The sequence below is a fragment of the Tursiops truncatus genome, chromosome 3 (genome assembly GCF_011762595.2).
Source record: "Tursiops truncatus isolate mTurTru1 chromosome 3, mTurTru1.mat.Y, whole genome shotgun sequence".
Classification (NCBI taxonomy): domain Eukaryota; kingdom Metazoa; phylum Chordata; class Mammalia; order Artiodactyla; family Delphinidae; genus Tursiops; species Tursiops truncatus.
The window spans coordinates 156,888,182-156,913,721 of record NC_047036.1 but is presented as its reverse complement, the minus strand read 5'-3'; the positions used below and the strand labels follow the sequence as shown (position 1 = coordinate 156,913,721).

The window sequence follows — 25,540 nt, the reverse complement described above, 5'->3', positions numbered from 1 at the left end:
TCACTCTTCAGAACTACTGATGCCGCGACAAACAGAAATTCTAAGGAGAAAATGTTGCACATAGGACAACTAATAATTGGGAAGCATGATGCTCTGTGACTATTATTTTAATGTTGAATTTCCAGAATGTAGTAACTGTATTATGGTTATGTAAGCAAATACCCTTGCTTTTAGGAAATATGCTCCCTTGGCATGAACAAAGAGATAAAAGGGGAAGAATGTCTGCATATAACTCCCTAAAGATTCAGGAAAAAAAATGGGGGGGGGCGTTGGGGCTGAGACAGAGACAGAGTAAGAGAGAGAGAGAGGGAGGAGGGAGAGGGAGAGAGATAGTGACAGAGAATGCGGGAATTAAAGTGAAGAGTATTTGCAGTATTTCTATTCTGGCAGTCTCCCCCAAGCTTGATATTAATGCGAAAGCAAAAGTTAAAAATAAAAATAAATATAATATTTTAAAACTTTCTAAAGATGAATCCGTTTGGAACTGGGCTTCTCAAATTTGAATGTACATATCAATCACTCAAGCATCCTGGTAAAAATGCACATTATGCCCCTGCAGGTCTGGGGTGGAGCCTGAGAGCCTACAGTTATCAGTCCTTAAGTGGCTTTACTGCTAGTCAGAGGCCAGTGTGGGGGAAGCCTGTCCAAGACAAGTTCCACAGAGTGGAAGACAAGCCTCAGGAAGCCACAGGCTCTCCTCACAAGGGCTTGCAGCAAAGAACTTGATGTTGGTCCTGAAGGGGTTAAGAATACACCACTCCAAAATATGCCACTTTGGCCTAAGGGCTGTTTTGAGCTGTAGGCAATGGAGAAACAGAAAGACTGCAGAAGAAGTACCCTCCCCCTACTTGCCTAAAGGCAGGGCGTAAATTTTCCTTTGTGAAGGACTCCTCCCCTCCTACCAGGGTGGGCAATGTGACTCTTAATAACCAGACATAACTCTAGACTCTTTATCAGCCCAGAGACAGCATAACAAATTTAACTAAATAACCTTTATCTTCCATTCCTTTCCACATATAGCTACCTTCCCACAATTTACCAGCCCTTGAAGCTCAAAATCCTCTTTGTCTTGTCATTTCTCCATAAATGTATTGCCTGTAGTTAAAATAGTATAATTCTCTGGGTCTGACTGCCTTCTAGTTTTCCTTTCATTTCTGTGAGGCACCCCATAGCCATATAAAATAAATATTTTTCACCTGTTAATCTGTCTTTTATCAGCTCGACTTGCAGTTTCCCAGCCACTGAACCTTAGAGAGTAGAAGAAAAAGTTTTTTTCCTCCCTGACTAGTCTCTTAATGAGAAAAAGATGGTAACTGCCACTATTGGTGAAATATGAAAGAAGTCAGTGCTCTAAGACAGCACTGCAGAGGTGTCTGGTTCTGAAGATTCTGAAGAAAAAACTGGCAGGTACGTATTTTTCAAAACAGATATGGCTGTTTTTCCCCGTAAGCCTTGGATAGGTGTCTGTGAATCTACCCCAAACTGTGACAGGAACAAAACACGGTGGGCACGGATGTTCACAGCATCACGTAAGCAAACCCAAGTCCCAGGTCCCGGGAAATGGATCAATGATGCTCCAATCACTGACAATCTGACACAGCCACTTAGCAGGATACCCAGGGAGCTTTTATATCATATGGAGAAATGCCTACATACACACTGGAGACAAAGCATACACACAGGACTCAATACAGCATATGATCCTAGAAAGGCACAAACAAAACAGCAGAGAAAAGAAGGAAGTTCATCAAGACACTCAGAGATCTTCTCAGATAACTGGAAACATGTAATATCCTTTCACTTTCTAAATCTTGCCAATTTTTATAACAAGAATGGGTGGGGGAAATAAATATGTCCATTTAAAATTAAAGTTTCAGGGGAGACTTCTGCTGCCTTCTCGAAGATGGAGCAGACATACATTCCTTTAATTCCCCCCACTGAGTATAATTAAAACCCCAGGAAATTATATATTAAAAAAACACAGCAAACTCTCTGAAAGGTGGAAAGAGGAAGGCACACCAGCTAGGGACCTCAGACAATACAGCGAGGAACAACAGAGTGCTGAGTACCCTGGATTTTTCTTTCTGCCTCATATATAAAAACTTGAAGCTGAAGGAGCAGGTGACCCCAAAATACCAACAGGCACAGATAAAAATACAACCCTAACAAAAGCCTGTTCTCTCAGCCACAGGACCAGGAAAGTAGCTAGACACACAATAACCGCTCTAGTCCAGCCAAGCACCACAAAAAAACATGGCCCCCAACCTCGCTCATGCTAGCAGAGAATGGGTGGGAGCCTAGACTCCCACCCTCACCGGGCTGCAATGAAGTGCCCCAGCACCCCCACTGGTGGTCTCAGAGAAGGCCAAGGCCAAGCAGAGAGCTGGGACTTCCATCCCTGCTGACTAGTAACAGTCCTTCCCCCACACCACCCCAACACAGACTGTATCAATGGAGACCACATGGGGAGCTGGAACTCCCAACCCCCCTCAGAAGTCCAAGACATTTTCAAATGAATCAAAAAAAGGTACATTTGTGGACTTTCCTGATGGCACAGTGGTTAAGAATCCACCTGCCAATGCAGGGGACATGGGTTCGATCCCTGGTCCGGGAAGATCCCACCTGCCGCGGAGCAACTAAGCCCGTGCGCCACAACTACTGAAGCCCGAATGCCTAGAGCCGTGCTCCGCAACAAGAGAAGCCACCGCGATGAGAAGCCCGCGCACCACAACGAAGAGTAGCCCCCGCTCGAGGCAACTAGAGAAAACCCATGCACAGCAATGAAGACCCAACGCTGCCAAAAAAAAAAAAGGTACATTTGCAACAGCGGACTTATCCTAAAAGAATGGCTAAAGAAAATTCTCTAAACAGAAAGGAAACAATAAGAGAAGGAACTATGGAACATAAGAAAGGAAGAGAGGAAAAAGTTAAGTCAAAATATGAGCGAAGGCGATAGGCTGCCCTCCTCCTTTTTAAGTTTTCTAAATAAATATTTGATAGTTGAAGCACCAGTTATAACATTGTCTGACACGGTTGTAAATGTCTGACGTGGTTCTAAATGTATGTAGACAAACTATTTAAATCAATTGTATTATAAAAGGAGGAGGGGGAGGGGATGTAAAGTTATGTATATTTAATACCTAGAGCAACTGAGACAGGAAGGAAGCGGGAAGGGCACAACCATTAAAAAAATGACACAACCATTAAGAAGAACAGGATACCACAAAAACCGGTTAGAACCTACTAGGCCCAAGATGGTGGAAGATCTGACTTCCAGTGTACCTTGAGCCTCATTATATGCCCCTTGTAATACATCAGCATATGCTAAATGACACACCCACAGGCACATAACAGTTCTGAGGCCAACCATAAAAGGCCAAAATACGGGGCGGTGGCGCAATTCCTGGAAATCTCTCTCCCTTCCCCAAAATAACTGGAATAATCCTCCCACTCCTTAGCCTGTGAAATTACCCAGCCCATAAAAACTAACCACCCCATATTTCAGTGCCGCCTCTTGCCTTCTGAGAAGGCTTACACTGTCTGCGGAGTGTGTATCTCTCTAAATAAACTGCTTTCACACTACTATGGCTCGCTCTTGAATTCTTTCCTGTGCGAAGCCAAGGACCCTCACTTAGTGGCTGTCCCAGGAACTCCCCCAAGACCTGGGACATGACCATCCTCTCGTGCCCGTTTTTCCTGCAACACAATCACTAAAAAGCTCTATTGACAAAGGTTCTTTGCTTGACCAAACTTGGTCAGGCTCCTGAACCTTCCCCTGGGCCCATCTGTGCACTTCCTTGTAAAACTCAATTTCAGCATAAGTCAGTTTAACCAGAACGTCCTGTCTTCCACATCCTAGGTGATGTCTGGTCACGCTGGCCTGTCTGCAGCAAGAATCCTGTTAGGTTGGTCTAGCCAGAATCCCTTCTATCCCTGATGCTTTCTCTTAGTAATTTTCCATCCGCTGACCCCACCCTGCTCCTTGGCTATAAGTTCCCATTTGCCCATGCTGTATTTGGAATTAAGCCCCACCTCTCTCCTCCACTGTAAAATTCCATTCTAGTGGTCCCTATACCTGTCAACATGGTCCTGAATACAGTCTGCCTTACCATCTGTAACAAGCATCACTGAATATTTTTTTTTAACAATATAAAGATATACACTTGACAATGCACTAGGCAAACAGAAATGGAATTCTTCGGAATGTTCAAGTAACCCACAGGAAGTCAAGAAAAAGAAAATGAAGAAACAAAAAACAGAACAAATAGAAAAAAAAACAGAACAGACTTAAGCCCTAACATGCCAATAATTACATGAAATACAAATGGTCTATGTACATCAGTTAAAACACAGTGATTGGCAGAATGGATTAAAAAACATGACCCAACTATATGCTATCTAAAAGAAACTCACTTCAAACCTAATGATACCGACAGGTTGGAAGTGAAAGGGTGGAAAATATTTAATATGCAATTATTAATCAAAAGAAAGAGTAGCTATATTTATACCAGATAAGGTACGTCAGAATAAAGAAAATTATCAGAGAGGGGGGACATTACATATAATAATAAAAGGGTCAATCCAACAAGAAGGCATAGCAATCCTAAATGTGTATGTCTCAAACAAAAGAGCTGCAAAATATGTGAAGCAAAAACTGACAGAACGGAAAAGAGAAATAGACAAATCAACTACTACAGTTGACAAATCAGCTACTGTAGTTGGAGACTCTGACATCCCTCTCTCAAAAACTAATACAACAATCAATTAGAAAATAAGCAAGGATACAGAAGGACTCAATAGCACCATCAACAAACAGGAGCCAATCAGCATTTATAGAACACTTCACTAGACAACAGCAAAATGTTTTGTTATTCAAATGGCCACAGAATATATACCAAGACAGACCATACACCGGGTCATGGAAATCCTGGAAGGAGAGGAGAAACTCCCAACAAATTTGCAGGAGTTGAAATAATACCGTGTGTTCTCTGAAAACAATGGAATGGAACTAGCTATTAATCAATAGTAGAAAGGTAACAGGAAATCTCCAAACCCTTGGAAATTTAACACCACACTTCTAAAGTGTGATAAAGAAGAAGTCTCAAGGGAAATTTAAAAATACATTGAAGTGACTGAAAACAAAAATACATTGTATTATAATCTGTGGGACCTTGTTAAAGCAGTACCGTAGCTAAAGCAGGGAAATTTATAGCACTAAAATGCTTACATCAGAAATGCTTACATTTGAGTCTCAAATCAATTATCTAAGCTCCCACCTCAAGAACCCAGAAAGGGAATAGTAAAACAAACCCAAACATGCTAAATGAAGAAAATAATATGAGAGCAGAAATCAATGAAATTGAAAACAGAAAAATAATAGAGAAAAATCAATGAAATAAAGAGCTAGTTCTTTGAAAATATCAATAAAATTGAAAACCTCTGAAATGATTGACAAAGAAAAATAAAGGCACAAATTTTCAATATCAGGAATGAAACAGGGATATCACAGACCCTGCTGATTAACAGAAAGGATGATAAAGTTAAACTACAAATCACTCCACACAAAAAAATTTAACAACTTAGATGAAATGAAACAATTCTTTGAAAAATACATACTACCACAACTCATCCACTATGAAACAGAGAGTATGAACAGCCCTATAACCACTAAGGAAGTTTAATATATAATTAAAATACCACACACAACCCACCCCACCCCCAAACCTTCAGGTTCTTATAGTTTCGCTAGAGTATCCTACCAAATGTTCAAAGAATGAACACTAATTCTATACAATCTCTTTTAGAAAACAAGAAGAGGGGACACTTCCCAATTCATCTTCTGAAGCTAGTATTACCCTGAACAAAACTAGGCAAAGACAGTAAAGAAAACAAACAAAAACCACTGACAGGTATTGCTTCACAGCAAGCACATGAGAAATACGGGCAGGGCGAGCTCCAGTCCCCTGCCCGCGCTCCTGCCAGGTCTCCGCGTGAGTCTCTGGCGTCCTGCCCCAGCCGGGCCAGCTTGGGACGCCCCGTGGATCCGGGGGCTCTTAGGGGCCTTGCGAACCCAGCGGGCCGAGGCCGTCTTCCCCTGGGCCCTGCCGTTCCTGTTGGCTGCAGACGCATACCGCAAGCTCGAGGACGCTGGTGTCCAGTTTCCCTTGACCTTGAGGACCCGGGAAGATCGTACGAGCCATGGCTATGACTAGCCTCAGATTGCCCAGAAGTGTTTTAAGAAAGCCAGATGCCTGGATTGGGCTCTGCAGAGCGCTACGAGGGACACCTTCACATAAACACTGTGCTTCCTGGAATCGATACTTATATTTGTCTAGTACCAAGTTAAATGCTTCAAATTATAAAACATTTTTCCATAACATTTTCTCACTGAGATTCTCAGGGCTTTTTATATCTCAAGAATATATTTTATGGGCTTCCCTGGTGGCGCAGTGGTTGAGAGTCCGCCTGCCGATGCAGGGGACGCGGGTTCGTTCCCCAGTCCACGAGGATCTCACATGCCGCGGAGCTGCTAGGCCCGTGAGCCATGGCCGCTGAGCCTGCGCGTCCGGAGCCTGTGCTCCGCAACAGGAGAGGCCACAACAGTGAGAGGCCCGCATACCGCAAAAACAAAAAAAAACAAACAAACAAAAAAAAGAATATACTTTCCCATTTTCCATAAGACTCCAAAGTAATGTAAACTCTAAAAGATCCACTAAAAAGATTCTGCAAAAAGTGGAAGATGAAGGGGACTCATGAGATAAGTGAGCAGGAAGAGGAGCCAGAGGACGACCCCAGTGCAGTCAGAGACCATAAGGACCTGGACAAAGTAGTGCAGGCTTTCCGATACGATGTTATCCTGAAGACGGGCCTAGATATCAGCAGAAACAAAGTGGAAGATGCATTCTACAAAGGTGAACTCAGGCTGAACGGGAAAAAATTATGGAAGAAAAGCAGAACGGTGAAAGTGGGAGATACATTGGATCTTCTAATTGGAGAGGATAGAGAAGCAGAAACAGTGATGAGGATTCTCCTGAAAAAAGTGTTTCAAGAGAAGACCAGCAGTGAGAAATAGAGTGGTGTTACGGCGGTGGAAAAAGTTAAAATTGCCTAAAAAAAGTACACTCAAATAAATGGGATTGCTTTTTAGCAAAAAAAAAAAAAAAAAAAATCCTTAACAAAATAATAGCTAATAAAATTCAGCAATATATAAACAGAATTTTATACCATGACAAGAAGGCGTTTATTCCAGGGAAGCAAGGTTGGTTCAATATTTGGAAGCCAATCAATACAATCCATAATATTAACAGCCTAAAGAAAATTCATGTGATCATATCAACTGAAGTAGAAAAGGTTTTGACAAATTCAACAATCACACATAATAAAAACTCCAGAAAAACAGGAATTAAGAAACTTACTCAACTTGATAATTTATTTAAAATTTACAGCTAACATTATACTTAATTGTGACAGACTGAATGCATTTCCCCTAATATCGGGAACAAGGCAAGGCTGGATGTCTGTCCCCGCTGCTGCTATTCAACATTGTGCTGGGAGTTCTAGCCAGTGGAATGAGGCAAGAAAAGGAAATAAATGCATAAAAACTGGAAAGAAAGAAAGAAAACTGCCTTTATTTGCAGATGACACGATTGTCTACAGAGAAACTCCAGGAACTGTTTAAAATAAAATAAAAACCCCAAACCCTCCTTAAACTGATGTATGAATCCTGCAAGGTCACAGAATAGAAAATAAACATTCAAAAATCAATTGTGTTTCTTATACTATAAATGGATGTGTTATCATCAAAATTAAAAATAAAAATTATAATTCCTCAAAAAATGAAGTACCTACATATAAATCTAACAAAACACATACAAAATTTATATGCTAAGAACTACATAACAGTGATGAAAGAAATCAAAAAAATAAGTAAATGGAGAAGCATTCTGCATTCACAGATTGAAAGATTCAGATGATAAAAATGTCAATGCTCCCCAAATTGATACACAGGTTTAACAAAATTCCTATCAAAATCTCAGTTATACCCTTTATAGATATGGACAAGATTATTCTAAAATTCACAGAGAAAGGCAAAGGGACTAAAATAGCTAAAATAATTTTGAGAAAAAAAAATGAAAAAGGAGGAATCAATCTACCTAATTTCAAGACTTAGTATAAGGTACAGTAATCAAAATTATGTACTATTAGAGAGAGAGACAAATAGATCAACGGAACAGAACAGAGAACCTGGGAAAAGACCCACACAAATATGCTCAATGGATTTTTGATAAAGGAGCAAAAGCAATTCAGTGGGGGAAAGAACGTTTTCAACAAATGGTGCTGGAGCAACTGGATGTCCACTGGCAAAAAACATGAATCTTGACCTAAGTCTTACACCTTATACAAAACTTAGAGATCATGGACTTAAATGTAAATGGATCACAGATCATGGATTAAATGTATCATGGACTTAAATGTAAAATGCGTACGTAACTATATAACTTTTAGGAAAAAACAGGAGAAAATCTTTGGGATCTAAGACTAAGCAAAAGAGTTCTTAGACTTTACACCAAAAGCGTGATCCTTAAAAGGAAAAACTCACAATCTGGACTTAATCCAAATTTAACACTTTTGCTCTACTAAAAACTCTGTTAAAGGGATGGAAAGACAAGTTCCAGAGTGAGAGGATACATTTGCAAAATACATATCCAACAAAGGACAAGTATCTAGAATATATACTGAGCTCTTGAAACAACAGTGAAAAAGTAAATGGTCCAATTAGATCACAGGCAAAAGTCATGAAGAAATATTTCACATAAGAGGATATTCACATGGCAGCTGAGCACCTGAAAAGATGTACAACATTATTAGTCACTAGGGAAATGCAGATTTAAACCATAATGAGATATCACTTATCAGAATGGCTAAAATAAAAAAAGTGACAACAAATGGTGGGAGGATGTGAAAAATGTAGATCAGTCATACATTGTTCATAGGAATGCAAAATGTTACAGTCACTCTGGAAAAGGATGTAGTAGTTCCCTGGAAAACTAAATAGGCACTTGCCATCCAACCCAACAACCGAATGCCTGTGCATTTAGCCCAAAGAAATGAAGACCGATGTTCACACAAAACCTGTACACAAATGTTTACAGCAGCTTTATGCAAAATGGCCCCAAACCAGAAACAACCTAGATGTCCTTCAACAGGTAACGGGTTAAACAAACTGTGGTATATCCAAACCAAGGAATTCTACTCAGCACTAAAAAAGGAATGGACTACTGATACATGTAAAACCCTGGCTGAAGCTCCACAGAATTATGCTGATAAATCCATTTATATAATTTTTTTGAAATGACAACATTACAGAGATGTAAAACAGATTAGTGGTTGTCAGAGAAGGATGAGAGCACGGGGTAAAAGAGAAGTGGGTTTGGCTATAAAAGGCAACATGGAGGATCCTCCAGTGAAGCAAATGATCTGTATCCTATATGTATCAATGTCAATATGCTAGTTGTGATACTGTATTATATTTTTACAAGATGTCACCATTTAGTGTAAAAGTACAAGGGATCTCTTGTTATTTCTTACAACTACATGTGAATCTACAATTGTGTAAAAAAATAAATAAACTTTATGTGCACCCATGATCATAGCAGCATTATTTATAATAAAAGGTGTGTCCATCAATGAATGAACAGATAAACCAAATGCATTACATACATACCATGGAATATTATTCGGCCTTAAAAAGGAAGGAGATTCTGACACATGTTACGTCATGGATGAACCTTGAGGACATTACGCTAATGAAATAAGTCAGTCGGAAAAAGACACATACCGTGGGATTCCACTTTTATGAGCTATCTAGCGTAGTCAAATCATAGAAAAAGTAGAATGGTGGTTTCAAGGGGCTGGGGGTATGAGGGAATGGAGGGAATTAATTACTTAATTTGTGAGGAATTTCAACTTGGCAAAATGAAAAAATACTGGAGATTGGCTACACAACAATGTGAATATGTTTAACATTACTGAACACTTAAAAACACTACTGTACATTAGAAATGGTTAAGATACTAAATTTTATGTTATGCACATTCTACCACAAATGAATTTTTTTTAAAAACTAAAAAAAAAAAGACCTTCACAATGGTGATTTCTAGTGCACTAGGCAGAAACTGTCCTCAATAGAGTGATAAAACAGCATTGATTTATCAAAATCTACATTTTCCTTTCACAAGATGAATACCAAAGCTCATTAGATATTAAATTCACAGTATCTCCTTGTGTGTCATACTGGTCAAAGGTATCAAGTTTTAATAAGAAATATGAGTTTCATCTCCTTTGGGTCATTTGTGTTCAACAACTACCACAGTACACAGAGGATGCTAAAACACGTGTGCTGAGCACTAGGGCCCATGAGTACAGCACTGAGGGAATAGAGACACCCCATCCCATGTAGCCTGGTTAATTCCTTCCTATCCTGAGCCCTCTCCACTCCCCAAGTTTAAAGTCTTATTGAATGCACTGTGCAGACAGCAAACTTGAGATGTGTTTCCTGTGCATCTACTGTCCTTCAGTCTTCCAGCTGCCAGGGAACCAGAAACAAAACAAAGTCCATACCTTCACACAGCCCATTCTTGTGGGAGGAGATGACTCTGTGGTACAGTAACTAAATTTTATGCCAGCCAATGGAAAGCATTAGAAATAAAAATGAAGGGGTATGGTGGGAAACCAAGGCCGAAGGCAGAAACCGGGCTGAAAAGAGGTGGGTGAGAGCACCTGCCAGACCAACACCAGCCCCTATCCTGTGAGGACATCTGAGAAAGTAAGCCTCGTGAGGGAACACGGAAGGGGAAAATGCAGAGGAGATTCCCTAACAACTCACTGCACGGTTGTGTGACGGTGCTGAAATAATCCGTGCTTTTTTCCTCCATTTCCTAATATTTCTGACATAGCTACTACTGTGATTATTATTAAATAAAAAAAATACCCTATGAAGTAAAAGAGTGAAGAGGTCTCTCTTTTTCCACAGGAAAGGAACTCTAAGATGCCAAGAGGACAACAGACGAGGACTCCAGGGCATTTGTTTTCCACCATCTTTGTCTGCACAAAGGCTCCCAAAGGTGACAAACAGCCAGGACTACACAGGCAGGAGGGATGCAGAAGAGCATCTTACAAACTCATGCCCTTCCTGTATTAGTTTTTCTCTGCTAGGGCTGAACAACCTGTGGGGCAGACAGCAAGCTGGCTGGGGTCCTGGAAAAGCGGCCATGCAGCTTAGAGACAGGCAAATATGGGGTTCTCAAAGACCCTTGAAGAAAACACTCACCGGGGGCAGCTGGAGGGCAGTCACCTGCTGTGCGTCCCTCAAACTCGCTTCCTGAAGAAGGGAAGTGTCTTGCAGGACTGAAAGAGATCAGAAATGGATAGCTCATAAAATCCTGAGTCTCTTTTTTCACCTGTAGAAAGAGGATTACCAGATGATGCACATAAAAAGCACCCGCGGGACTTCCCTGGCGGTACAGTGGTTAAGAATCCGCCTGCCAATGCAGGGGACACGGGTTCGATCCCTGGTCCAGGAAGATCCCACATGCTGCGGGGCAACTAAGCCCATGCACCGCAACTACTGAGCCTGCACTCTACAGCCCACAAGCCACAACTACTGAAGCCCGCGCACCTAGAGCCTGTGCTCCACAACAAGAGAAGCCACCGCAAATCACAATGAAGAGTAGCCCCCGCTCGCTGCAACTAGAGAAAGACCGCGCGCAACAACAAAGACCTAACATAGCCAATGAATAAATAAATAATTTAAGTAAAAAAAAAAAAAAAAAGCACTTGCAAAATAAGGATTTCTGTCACTTTGCTTTCAGACATGTCAGTGGGGGCAGTAACGGGGAATGCCTGGGGTCCAGTTGGCTCTGCCACCAACTAGCTATGTGACTCCCTGAAGGTCCAGGGACGTCAGCTGTATCATCCACAATACAAGGGAAATGAAGGTTAGAGGTCCATGGAGTAAAAGGGGTCAGTAAGAGCTGTTAGCAATTAAGATTACTGCGGGACTCCAGTGTCATATAAATGTATACATTTATAAGTTTATAAATTGCAAAGCTCTTTAAGAAAGACTATTATCTCTATCAGATGCTCCTGGAAGAGCACCTCCCACAGTGCCCAACCACCATCACTCAAAATGTGTACACATTGTAGTTACTGGGATCATCTCACTCTCCCTTATCTTGGGCTCCCAAGCGCTTCTGCTACATTCTCATATGATTTCTCTCCCCTGACCAGCACGTGCCCAGGCTTCTGCAAGAAGTGAGCCACATACCTGGTCCATGGTGCAGCCATGTCGAAATGAGCTGTGTTTCAAAAAGGTACCCCTTTCACAGAAGAAGCTGCACTATCACCTCTCAGTTTGGAGAAAATCTGGGAGGTTACCCGCAGCTCATGATGTGAAATCAGTGTCAAAGCTAACATTAGAAGCCAGTGTTCCTCCCCTCTCACACCTGGGACATAAAGCGTTCGGCAAACAGCAGGGGCAGGTGTGGCTATTTGGAACGACAGCCTGAGACAGGAGCCAGCTCAGACCAGCAGTGACACTTGGGTGGGGGTGTGTGAGGAGAATTCCCCACGGAAGGCAGCCTCATCACTCCGCTGCCAGAGGCTCAGGCTAGGTGGGCATGGATTCGAGGAAGGCATGTTTTCATTCTGCTCTCATACCTACCACCTTCTGGGCTATAAAACACAGCCCTACCCTACCTTTCACCATGATAAATGAGCACATCGACACTTTAAAGATTACTTTGGACAGCTTTCAGCCTCTAAACAAAATCTATATTTTGGGGAAAAGCTTCAAGATTAGGAACTATATGGCTTTTACTGGAAGTGCTTCCCAATGATAAATCACCTGAACTTTTAAGGTGTCAATAGCTAACTCTCATCATGCCTACTTCGTCCATTCATTATTGCTCAAGGAAATGGAAGCGCTGACCCTTTTGATCCAAAGCCCATCCATGGTAGCTGGATCATCTCAGAACTTCACCCAGAAGTGAGTAGGCTGCTACAGTTCCTGAAGCACCTCCTCCTCCTGAGGGTCCTGTCATGGCCATCATCAACCTGCATAACCCAGGCTGCTTGCACATGCATTGTTTATTTGGGCAAATGGTTGTTTCTCATGCCTGTGGTTATGGGCTGAATTGCATCCCTGCCAAATTCATATGTTGAAGTCCCAACCCCCAGTACCTCAGAATGGGACTAGATTTGGACATAGGGCTTTTCAAGAGATAATCAAGTTACAATGAGGTAATTGGGGTGAGCCCTAATCCAATATGCCTGAGGCTCTTATAATAAGAAGAGATTAGGACACAGACACACAGAGGGAAGACCATGTGAGGAAACAGGGAGAAGATGGCTGTCTAGAAGCCAAGGAGAATCAGGTCTTAGGAGAAACCAACTCTGCTGATACCTTGATCTAGGACTTCCAGCTTTCAGAACCATGAGACAGTAAATTTCTGTTGTTTAAGCTGCCCAGTCTGTGGGACTTTATTATGGCAGCCCAAACAAACTAGCACATCTGTCTTGACTTTTAACCAAGGAGAGGCTGGAGCGTTAATTTGATTTGTACAGAAATCAGTATAGTTTCACACATAAAGAAATGTAATATGTAACTTTTAAAAACTGAAAACCTTATTACAATGACAAGGACAACTTCTGTGAATCATAGGAACGCATTCCTGGTCTCCTCATACTTTCTTTTTCCATCTATAACTATAGCACAACTGTAGCATAAGTCTGCCCAAACTAACCCTCACAGCCTACAGGTCATTTCCTTCAAACTGAGAGCACCACTTCTTTCCATGATGATTAATTACTTCAACTAGAAATCATGGGCAGGAATTCCCTGGTTGTCCAGTGGTTAGGACTCCACGATTCCACTGCAGGGGGTACGAGTTTGATCCCTGGTCAGGGAACTAAGATCCCGCATGCTGCACGGCGCAGCAAAAAAAAAAAAATCAAAAACAAACAAACAAACCATGGGCAGCTCAGGCCCCCTGTTCAGTATTTTATGGGTATCCAGGCATACCTCATTTTATTGCACTCTGCAGATATTACTTTTTTTAAAAACTGAAGGTTTGCGGCAACCTTGCATCAAACAAGCCTACTGGTAACATTTTCCCAAAAGAATTTGCTCACTTCATGTTTCTGTGTCACATTTTGGTAATTCTTATAACATTTCAAACTTTTCCATTATTGTATTTGTTACGGTGATCTGTGACCAGTGATCTTTAATGTTACTATTGTAATTGTTTTGGGGTGCCGTAAACCATGCCCATATAAGACAACAAACTTAACTGATAAATGTTGTGTGTGTTCCAGTGGCTCCCATACTTCTCTCCCTCTCCTCGGGCCTCTCTATTCTGTGAGACACAACAATACTGAAATTAGGCCAATTAATAACCCTACAATAGCCTCTAAGTGTTCACATGAAAGGAAGAGCCGCATACCTCTCACTTTAAATCAAAAGACAGAAATAATTAAACAAAGTGAGGAAGGCACGTCAAAAGCTGAGACAGGCTGAAAGCTAGGCCTCTTGCACCAAACAGCCAAGCTGCAAATGCAAACAAAAAGTTATTGAAAGAAATTAAAAGTGCTACTCCAATGAACACACAAGAAAGCAAAACCGCCTTATCGCTGATATGGTGAAAGTTTTAGTGGTCTGGAGAGATCAAACCAGCCACAACCTTCCCTTAAGCGAAAACCTAATCCAGAACAAGGCCCTAGTTCTCTTCAATCTATTAAGGCTGAGAGAGGTGAGGAAGCGGAAAAAGAAAAGCTTGAAGCTAGCAGAGGTTGGTTCATGAGGTTTAAGGGAAAAAGCCGGTCTCCATAACCTAAAAGTCCAAGGTAAAGCAGCCGGTCTCCATAACCTAAAAGTCCAAGATTTAGCCAAGATCATGAAATGAAGGTGGCTACACTGCACAACAGACTTTCAGTTTAGACAAAATAGCCTTATATTGGAAGAAGATGCCACCTATAGGGCTATCAGAGCTAGAGAGAAGGCAATGCCTGGCTTCAAAGCTTCCAAGGTCAGGCTGACTCTCTTGTTAGGTGCTAATGCATTTGGTGACTATAAGTTGAAACCAGTGCTCATTTACAATTCCAAAACTACTAAAACTTCCCTTAAGAATCATGCTAAATCTACTCTGCCTGTGCTCTATAAATGGAACAAAGCCTAGATGACAGCACATCTGGTTACAACATGGTTTACTGAATATTTTAAGCCCACTGTTGAGATCTACTGCTCAGAAAAAAAGATTCCTTTCAAAATAGTACTGCTTTTTGACTAGTCACCCAAGAGCTCCCTGATGAGATGGACGAGATTAACATTGTTTTCATGCCTGCTAACATAACATCCATTCTGAAACCCACAGGTCAAAGAGTACTTTCAAGTTTCAAGTCTTATCATTTAAGAAATACATTTCACATGGTAATAGCTGCCATGCACAGTGATTCTTCTGACGGATCTGGACAAAGTAAACTGAAAATCTCCTGGAAAGGATTCACCGTTTTAGATGCCAGTAAGAACATTCACGGGAACTCCCTGGCAGTCCACTGGTTAGGACTCGGTGCTTTCACTGCCGGGGCCCAGGTTCAACCTCTGGTTGGGGAACTAAGATCCCACAAGCTGCGCGGCACAGCCAGAAAAAAAAGAACATTCATGGGAAGAGATCAAAATATCAACATTAACAGAAGTCTGAAAGAAGGTGATACCCATCCTCATGGATAACTTTGAGAGGTTCAAGACTTGAGTGGAGGAAGAAACTGCAGATGTGGTGGAAACAGCAAAGAGAACCAGAATTGGAAGTGGAACCTGAAGATGTGACTGAATTGCGACAATCTCATGATAAAACTTGAATGGATGAGGAGTTGCTTCTTACGGACGAGTAAAGAAAGTGGTATCTTGAGATGGAATCTACTCCTGGTGAAGATGCTGTGAAGACTACTGAAATGACAACAAAGGATTTAGAATATTATCTGAACTTAGCTGATAAAGCAATGGCAGAGTTTGAGAGGACTGACTCCAATTTTAAAAGGAAAGACGTTCTGTGGGTAAAATGCTATAAAACAGCATTACGTGCTACAGAGAGATTGTTCGTGAAAGGAACGATTCAATGGATGAGGCAAACTTCATTGTGGTCTTATTTTAAGAAACTGCCAGGCACCCCAACCTTCAGCAACCACCAACCTGATCAGTCAGCAGCCACCAGCATGGATGCAAGACCCTTCACCAGCAAAAACATTTCATCGTGCTGAAGGTTCATATGATAGTCCGCAATAAAATATTTTCAATTAAAGTATATACATTGATTCTTTAGACATAATGCTATCGGACACTTAATAGACTACAGTGTAAACACAAATTTTATATGTACCGGGAAACCAAAATTTCACGTGACTCACTTTATTGAGATTATCTCCACTGGGCAGACCAGGAAACTGAGGCTTGCAGAGTTTAGAAGCATGCCCTGGGTCATACCTGGAGGATTCAAAGCCAAGCGTATCTGCTGCTAAAGCCACCTGACTGTGGCCATTGGTGCATTTTGTACAGATATTCAGACACGTCTAGCCAACATCCATGCTCCAAGTCCTGAAGATACCACCCTATCCCCTAGGAAGCATTTTTATATTTCTTTGCAATATTATAACAATCCTGAGAGCGGAAGTTGTTTGGCTGGGGAAAGAGTGGTTCAGAGAGACAAGAGGACATGGCCATGCTCAGCTCCCCACACAGGCCCTATTGGGACGGCGACGGTGCCCAGCTGTCCCCAGACCAACAAAGCCGAGAGGTGCGCCCTCAAAGAGACAAGATGATGCAGCCTCAAAAACACCTACCCATAGCAGAGGTCCCTCTGGGCAGACCTGGCACCCATGAAGAGGATACTCTCATGAGATTCTGATTGAATTGCTCTAGGGAAGAACCAGACGCTGAAAATGGTTCCAGGCTACTTAGGGGGAAGGAGAGAACTAAAAATGTCAAGAGCTACTTCCAAGTGCACAGGACTAGGTACAAACACCCCTTCCCCACTCCCTTGGGCTCCCTACCTGGGTCCCCGCTGAGCTGGCCCGAGAGTCTGCTTGGAAGCCCGGGGCCCTGAGGCAGGGCCATGGGCTGGGCGTCCTGGCTCTTTGCAAGGTCACTCTGGGGTTCTGCTGGCAGCCGCTCCTGCTCCTGGTCTGGAGGGCTGTCCCCATCGTCAATCACCACGGGGTCTTCACAGTGCTTGAGCTGCAATCCCAGAGAGGGCTTTTCAGAGCTCGGTGGAGAGGTCCCTGGCCAGATGAGGACCAGCAACTGTGCCAGGGACTGGGCAAACCCCTCCCTCCCTGGGCCTGCTGACTGTTGACTCTACCACTAGAAGCTCAGTCCCAGCCCTGTACAGGGCTATAAAGTGCGGGGGCGGGGGTAACATAACCATGCCACCAATGAGGGCCTTTAGGGAATGGAATCTGCTTTTTTAGAAAACCAAACTTCAATGTGGGCATAACTGAAGCACATAGCTCTAGATGGAATTCCTCATCCCTGGCCAGGGGACGCGTGACCCCACCAAACCATCAAAGCACAAGGTGGCCCCCCTTTCCACACCTGCTGCCCAGCCCCACTCTCTCCCTCTCCCTTCCCATCCTCCCAGCCAGCCCAGCCCAGCCGCCTCTGCTCACCCATTGCCAGGGTCTCCCCGGCTCTCGTTCCAGTGCCTCCACAGCAGCCACAGCCTGATCGCCACTCTCAGGTTCCTGGGCCCGCACCCAGCCCTGGACCTCCCGGGGCAGGATGGCCAGAAACTGCTCCAGCACCAGCAGCTCCAGAATTTGCTCCTTGGTGTGCCTTTCAGGCCGCAGCCAGCCCCGGCACAGGTCCCAGAGGCGGTGCAGGGCCTCCCTGGGGCCCGCCGCCTCCTGGTAGCAGAAACGTCGGAAGAGGCGGCGGGAGGACTCGGGGCTGGGAAGCTCACCCTGGGGGCTAGGGTTCTCTCCCGGTGGGCTCCTCATTTTCCTGGGCTCCTCACTTTCCTTCGGAGCCAAGACTCGGGGGCACAGGGCTGTGGGCATGATGGGATTTGATGGGGGTCAGCAGCAGAAGACGACCCTATTTCCAAACAGAAATCACTGGCTTCAATGTTCTGGTCTCCTGCAGTAGTTTTTTGGGGGTGGTGATGGGAAAAGTGAAAAAGCCCACAGAGACCAGCCCTTGGGAGAAGCCCTGGGACATGTGAGAAGTGTCAGTGTGGATGATACTTAAACAAAGGGAGAGAAGGAATGACCCCATTCCCAAAAGCATCATTCTGTGATTCCCCTAACTGGGTGACTGGACAAACAAGGCAGGGAGTCCAGGAGAAAATCAGTGGCATTTCAATGTGGCACTGGTGTTCCAAGCATCCCAGGAGATCAACAGGGCCGAATGCAGGAGAGAGATGTAATTAACGCTCTGTGGTACCTTCGGTGTCCAGGTCCTCCTGGAAAGGACCTGAAATGGACGAGCTGAGAAGGCCGCTATCTTGAGGCTTCAGAGCCAACGTCACCGTCCTTGCCCTTGAGACCTTTACAAAATGAGCTAGAAGGACAAAGACAGACATGCACAGGAAAAGTCTTCAAAGCTGATCCAGGAAATTCATCCTGCTGGTGGCTAGGGCTGACGATCAGTGCTAGACCAACACCGACTGAGAATCGGCCTTGCTCAGTGGACTATGCACTGGGAAGCAGGGAATAAAGCAGACAGCCTAGGAGATCCCCAGACAAGAGATGGAGAAAGTCAAAAGAGGCAGCCACATCCCGAGTTTCCTCCAGAAAAATAACATCATGTATTTAAAAACATCCGTGCTTTCAGATGAACCTCCACCCAACTCACTAAAGTCTGAATAGTAAATTTTAGCGTGTATTTTACGATGTCTGGACCTTCCACCTGGCCTCCACCCATCTTGCCTTCTCTTCTCTTCAGACCACAATGAAGAAAACCACACACACCTCACAGACCTTTCTCAGGCGGAACAGAGGTTGGGCACTCATGGCACAGCCTCCATATCTGTAGGGTGGGGCTCAGGGGCCCCTCCACCTCCCCAGTGAACACATACAGAGCGACCTCAGAGAGTAACGGCCACTACTCAAAACTATGGGACCCAGGGAAAATGAATGGCACATGGGGTTGCACACAGTCCCCCCCTCCCACCATAAGGTCTCTGAGATCCTTGGACATGGTCACTTGCCCTCCTCACCAGGTTTATGAGGTTCCCCAGCATGCCAGCACCTTAATCTTAACAGCTCAGTGCCCCCACCCCCCAAGGGTTCCGTGCAAAACGCAGGCCTCATTCCCATTTCACAGGAAGACAAGTGTTCTTCACAGAAGAACTGAATGGCAATCAAAAAAACCCAAATCTCTATACCTCTCTGCTTTCCAACATAAAAACAAATACAGACTGGCATAAAAGGACTTTGAGGGTATCTGGCTGGACACGCTACAGCTTGCCCCGCCTCCGGATTTCCTCCAGTGTCTGCTCCTGCATCTGACACCCCATCTCAGCCTTACTCACTTGCCACGTTCCATGAACTCAGCCATCACACACCTGCAGGGCCTCTAGGTTGCTCAGGTCTGCACCCACCCTGTGCCCCACCCTCAGTCAGTACTCAGATACCCGCTCTCGGGCATCTGGCTCTAGGCTCTGCCCATCATCCCTAACCAGACAGCCGTGTTCCTGTCACCCTAGCACCTGGCACATAAGAGTCTCAGAAATGATGTGTGATGAATGAATTAACGTTGGTCCCAAGAGGATCCCACAGGGGGGCGGGGCATGCTTAAAGAAGCTCTAGGCGGAGGAACACAGCTGGATCAGCAGAAAGAGGAGGGGATGGGCATTTTATGGCAGGAAAAAGGGCAAGCCTTTCCTCGCTCCAGATCTCTCTCCCTTTTCCCTCTCCCCCTTTCCCTCCCTACACATACACACATCCACCTCCACTTTACCCAGTTCCCGGCTCCTCACCTCACAGCTTGGAACTCCTTCCCTGCGTCTAACTCAAATCCCTCCTGCGGCGGAAGTCTGCGGCAGCAGCTCCTCATCCTTCCAGCCCGGTCCCCCGGGTGTGCTTCCTGAGGCGGGTTCTCTGCAGAGGCCACTCCGTCCCTGGCTAGCCGAGCCCCCGTCTCCTGCTCATCCAGAAAACCACGGCTCCGCTTAGGAGGGAAGAAATGGTAGCAAATGGAGGCGCCTGAAAAACAACATTTGTGTTGTCTTATCCCCCTCCCCGGAGACTCACCGCACGGCTCCTGGAAGCGAGGCAGGGCGCGCGGGCCACAGAAGCCTGGGCCGCCTGGGCCGCACTCACCGCCGCGCCGCGTCCCAGTTGGCGGGCCGTGCAGGCCTGACCGCCTCCGGAGCCCGCCGGACGCGGAGGAAAGGAAAGGCCGAAGCCCTCCGGCTCCCTCCCCTGGGACACTTCCTGCTCCGCTCTAGGACCGGGGAGGTCTCCGCATCTCAGTGGTTCGCTCCTCCGCCCCCCGGCCGAGGTGTGCGCTGGGGGTGACATCCGACACCCCCGGCCCGGCCCGGCCCGGCCGGCGCGCCCCGCCCTGCCACGCCCCGCTCCGCTCCGCTTGCGACCCGGCCTAGGAGCTTGGCCGGGGGCCTCGTGGGTCAACCACACCGCCTCTGCCCTGCCTCCCCGCGGGCTCGCGCGGGGGGCGCGCGTCGAGGCGGGGCGGGAGGCCGGGTCGTCGAAGGCTCAGCTAGGACCGCGCCTGGAGGCGGGTGGCAGAGCGGGGGGGTGCAGAGAACACGGTCAGCAGGAGGGCTCGCGCGGGTGCGCCCTGCCGTGGACAGCCGCCGGTGTGGGAAGGTTGGCCTGAGGGCTCCTCTCTTCGCTGTTCTACCCCTTCGGACTCCCACACGGGCTTGGGGACGCCCGGAAGGGACGATCCTGGAGCCGAGGCTGAATGCTGGAATTGGGAGGGGGAGCGGAGGAAGAAGGCTGCGGCGCACAGTGGGCCGCTACATTTCAGAATCCTGGTGTGACCGCCCCGCACCCCGCGCCCTGACAGGTCCAACCCCTTTCCAGCCAAAATCCCTCCTCTAGGTCCGGCCCGCGGCCGCTGAAGAGACGAGGAGGACTGGAGAACGTTAAGAGTCACCTCCCCGATTCGTCATCTATCGGATGCCCAAGGTTTAAGCTCCGGCTTTTGGGGGGTTTGTGGACTTTCACAGCGGCCCTTACACATCACTTCTGAGCATCAGGACAGCTCTGGGGAGTGCGCAGAGGAACTTTGGTCAATCCCGGCCCCCAGTGGGTGGTCGGAGTGCTTATTGCTCCCTTAAGTGTAGGGTGTAGCTAGCTAGCTGTTCACACTGAGGCCGAGGGACAGGTTAAGGGACTTTGACTTGAGGTCGAGGGGCCGTGAGGGGCAAGAAGAATTAGGGCCTCTGGACCTCTAGATAGGGCTCCTTGCCACTGCCCTATGCTGAACATAGCTCAGAGGCTCAGAGGGGTCTTCCTAGGGTCATCCTTAATCTTCCAGGTTCTTGGGTTTGGGAGCAAGCATGTATCGGGTCCCTGAGCAGGCCTGATTCCCACCAACCCTTCTCTTTCTTCATCTGCCTGGCACTGAAGTTGGACTCCCCCACGGAAGAAGGCAGAGAAGTGTCTACATCTACTAGAGGTGATACACTACTGATTTTTCTCAGATCAAGTAGGACAATACCAGTTCCCTGAAAGAAAGTGGCCTGGTTGAGCAGGTGGGAGAGAGGTGGATGGACTGAGGACCGGGATTTCTTAGGAGTGTTGCTTTTCCTTATTCCTTGGACTTGGGAGCCTTTTGTTTCTTCCTCTCAATTATGAATAGTCACTCCTGAGTAGGGGAGTTACTGGGAGCCACCATTTGCCGTATGCTTGGATTCTGTGACTTTTGCAGGAGATGAATCAAAGCAAAGGAGTAACGCTCATTTTTGTGTAAAGTGATTGTTCCCCCAAATAGAGCCAGACGCCGGCAGGGCCACCCAGAGTTCTTACCTGGAACCTGCAGATACAAGTGGGAGCCACCCACTTAACTCGACTCAGCGTTAACAGGACTCACGTGCACCCCCTTCTCAGGAACACCAGCCAGGCACCATGGCCTGGAGGAGAAGCTGGGGAAGAGCCAAGGATTCGCCAAGGCAGGTCCGACTAAGGTACTTTGGCAAATAGCGCAACCTGCTCTAAAAGTCTAGATCCTCTGCCTGGGTTCCCAGCCCTGTGACTGGGCAGGGAACTACCTGTCGAGTGTTGGTAATTTGTGCTCACAGTTCTGCCCACTGCAGTTCTAAAGCAGATAAAATGCAGGGCCCAGAAATTCCTAGCGCACAGCATCAGATCAATCCTCCCTGCCCTGTCCAGTTCCTTACCCTGACCTGACACCTCCCTGTACACTGTTATCTCTTCGAAGCTTTGTGTTTATTCTGCGTTTCGCTTAGCACAGGGGTTATGAGTCAGAGCACCTGGGTTAAAACCTGCCTCATCAATTCCTAACCAGGTGATCTCAGGTATACTTAACCTTTCTGCGCCTCAGTTTCCTCATCCAGAAAAAGGATGATGCTGTCTACCTCGTTAAATACACGAGGCCATTAGATCGTTCGACAAATGTGTACTGAGTACCTACTAGGCGTTCATTATACTAGGCTCCATTCCAGGTTCTCAGGGTGTATCTGTGAACACAGTTGGCTGAGGGGATGGCTGAGAGGGGCAGGGCGGGCAGTTAGCAAAATCAATAACACGATCTGCTATGTTTGATCCATGCTGCAGAGGAAAAGGAAAGTGGAGCAGCATCAGGGAACAGGGGTGCTGGGGATGAGCTGGTGACAGTCACAGTGTTAAAGAAGAGGTCAGGACAGGTTCCACTGTGATTGTGACATCTGAGATGAGGGAGTTGATCAAGCCCAAGCCTGGGTGATGTCAGGGTCCCAGGTAGAAGCCACCATGAGAGCAAAGGCCCTAAAGTTGTGGAAGCACAGTGAGGCAGCCAGTGAGCAAGTACAGTAGGGTGTCAGCTCAGGGTGGAGGTGGGGAGGCAACTGGAGGCCATGGGAAGGAGTTTTCCTTGACACAAGATGGGATTGGGACAGATACCACTAGTGAAGCAACAAAAAGAGAACCCTGAATGTCAATGCTGCTCAAGGACCATCAAGCCATCTCACACTTAATGTGTACATTTCATTTGGTTTATATTATGTTGCTGATTGTGTCTATTTTTATGAAAGGCTTGCTGTGTGCCACCATTTGTTTCAACCTTGGGGAGACCATAGTGGACAGAAGATCCTGGCTTTTAGAAGCTGGAAGGGGAATCAGATGGTAGATGGCATGAAAAAAATAAAGCAGGCTAAGAAGGATCCTGCTGGGGCGGTCAGGTAGGTCCTTCATGAGAAGGTAACATTTGAGGAGAGAGCAGGTGAAGGGCAAACTGAACAGAGGTGTGCGGAAAGAACATTCCAGCAGAGGGAACAGCATGTGCAAAGGCCATAAAGCAGGAGGCTTGTCCCCGCCCCGGAGAGGCTGGAATGGAGTGACTCTGGAGGCTGGAATGGAGTGACTCTGGAGGCTGGAATGGAGTGACTCTGGATTTTACACTTAGAGGGTTTCAAGTGAGGGCATGGCCTGATGGGACTTTGATTTTACGTGATCACTGTGCAGCACAGATTGGAGCTGGATGGAGGAGGCAGAGGCCATGTTGGAAGCAGCCACAGAAATGCAGGCAGGACATGGTCCATTCCAGAGTCAGCTGGTGAACACTGGTGATTTCCCCCATGGTGTGCTGCTGGGTGTCAAAGGAGTGAGAAACGGCTGTAGTTTTGGCCCCAGTTGGGTGATTGGAGGGTCTGCCTAGGAGACTGCAAAGCAGGTTTCTGGGAAGGGGTTAGGAGACAAAGATGGGTTTTGGACTTGCTGCGTCTGAAATGCTCAAAAGACAAATCGTTATGACTGTCCAGGGAGAAAGCCAAGGCTGGAGGTGGAAATCTTGTACCAGCACGGAGCAGGAATTGAGACCCCGGGATGGACAAGTGCAGGTTGAGAAGCTGCCTTGGAGAGGGTGGATCTGCCACACCAGCTTTGGAGACTAGGAAGAGAGGAGGGAGATCCAGAGGGGGAGGAGAAGAAGAAAGGGGGAAGGGGGGAAAGGGGAAGGAGAAGGAGGAGCCACCATGAGCTGGAGAGAAATCTGGGCAGTGCCGAGCCTTGGGATCCCAGGTAGGCAAATGTGTTTCAAGAAAGAGGGATATTCCGTGAAGGTAAGTGCTGCTGGAAGAACAAATTAGATGAGGAAAAACACCGATAAGAATACTGACCCTAGTATTTGGTATAGAGGGCCCCTGAGCAGACCAGAGGCGGTAGAGCTGCTGGGATGGAGTAGTTTGGAGAGAGAAAGGAGGTGAGGGAGTGGAGACAATTGGGCAAGAAAAAGTGGCAGTGGCCAAGGGAGCATGGGTCCCATCTTAAGGATGGGAGAATTACAGTGTGTGGCTTAAAAGAAGGAGGGGCTGGGCAGGAGCTAAGGGGAGCAGTGAAGGGAGAGGAGAAGGCAAAGTGATCTCTGGGCCCTGAGGCTGACAGGGAGCAGGTGAGTGGAAGTCCATGGTGGACTTCTGAATACTCAGACACTTTGGCAAAATAAGAAACAGGGTGTGATGATGTATTTTATGCATCAACTTGGCAAGGTCAGTGTGCCCAGGTATTTGATAAACACTAGTCTAGATTTGCTGTGAAGATATTTTTTAGATGAGATTAACATTTAAATTAGTAGACTTTGGGGCATCCCTTGTGGCGCAGTGGTTAAGAATCCGCCTGCCAATGCAGGGGACGTGGGTTCGAGCCCTGGCCTGGGAAGATCTCACGTGCCGCAGAGCGGCTAAGCTTGTGCGCCACAACTACTGAGCCTGAGCTCTAGAACCCATGAGCCACAACTACTAAGTCCGCGTGCCACAACTGCTGAAGCCCACGCGTCTAGAGCCCGTGCTCCGCAACAAGAGAAGCCGCCGTGATGAGAAGCCCGTGCACCGTAACGAAGAGTAGCCCCCACTCGCCGCAACTAGAGAAGGCCCGTGTGCAGCAACGAAGACCCAATGCAGCCATAAATAAATTTTAAAATAAATAAATTAGTAGACTTTTAAGTAAAGCAGATTATCCTCCATAATGTTGGTGGGCCTTAACCAATCAGTCTTTAAGGGTAAAGACAGGTTTACACACACACACACATATCCTATTGGTCTTGTTTTCCTGGAGAACCCTGACTGATCCACGGGGCCCTTGGCTAACAGTGAGGAGCCTGAGATGGTAGAGGTGTGAGAGCAGGAAGGAGAAGACATGACACGCTCACCTGGCAGAGTGGAAAGTGAATGGGCTGTAGGAAAGGAAACCATAAATTATGCCAAACGTGGAAAATCAACTGTGCACCATGAAGTACCATGTGTAGCTTTCCTAAAACCTAGTATCTACATACGGAAGGGCAGCAATTACATCTTCCCCCGGAGAGAAG

The 25,540-nt window shown here is 46.1% G+C and overlaps 2 protein-coding genes across 5 annotated transcripts in view; one reads left to right on the top strand and one right to left on the bottom strand.

Annotated features, from left to right (window-relative positions):
• Positions 1 to 20,655, bottom strand: part of ZNF496 (zinc finger protein 496) — a 40,744-nt gene extending 20,089 nt beyond the window's left edge. The window contains exons 1-6 of one of the 4 annotated variants that reach the window (XM_033853747.2): positions 20,371 to 20,655; positions 20,028 to 20,253; positions 18,491 to 18,607; positions 17,716 to 18,095; positions 17,101 to 17,284; positions 11,330 to 11,406 (exon numbers count right to left, since the gene is read on the bottom strand). In XM_033853747.2, coding sequence (XP_033709638.1) covers positions 11,330 to 11,406; positions 17,101 to 17,284; positions 17,716 to 18,045 — 591 coding nt within the window. In that variant the 5' untranslated portion in view covers positions 18,046 to 18,095; positions 18,491 to 18,607; positions 20,028 to 20,253; positions 20,371 to 20,655. Of the gene's footprint in view, positions 1 to 11,329; positions 11,407 to 17,100; positions 17,285 to 17,715; positions 18,143 to 18,490; positions 18,608 to 20,027; positions 20,254 to 20,301 lie in introns of all 4 variants that reach the window. The other 3 variants (XM_033853746.2, XM_073802961.1, XM_019951171.3) reach the window with 3 other exon arrangements.
• Positions 6,184 to 7,203, top strand: LOC109552730 (mitochondrial transcription rescue factor 1-like). Its single transcript, XM_073802971.1, is given in 4 exon segments — positions 6,184 to 6,425; positions 6,663 to 6,752; positions 6,754 to 7,068; positions 7,070 to 7,203. Coding segments are annotated over 4 exon segments (693 nt in total). The 5' UTR covers positions 6,184 to 6,198; the 3' UTR covers positions 7,131 to 7,203.
• Positions 20,656 to 25,540: the final 4,885 nt, after the last annotated feature.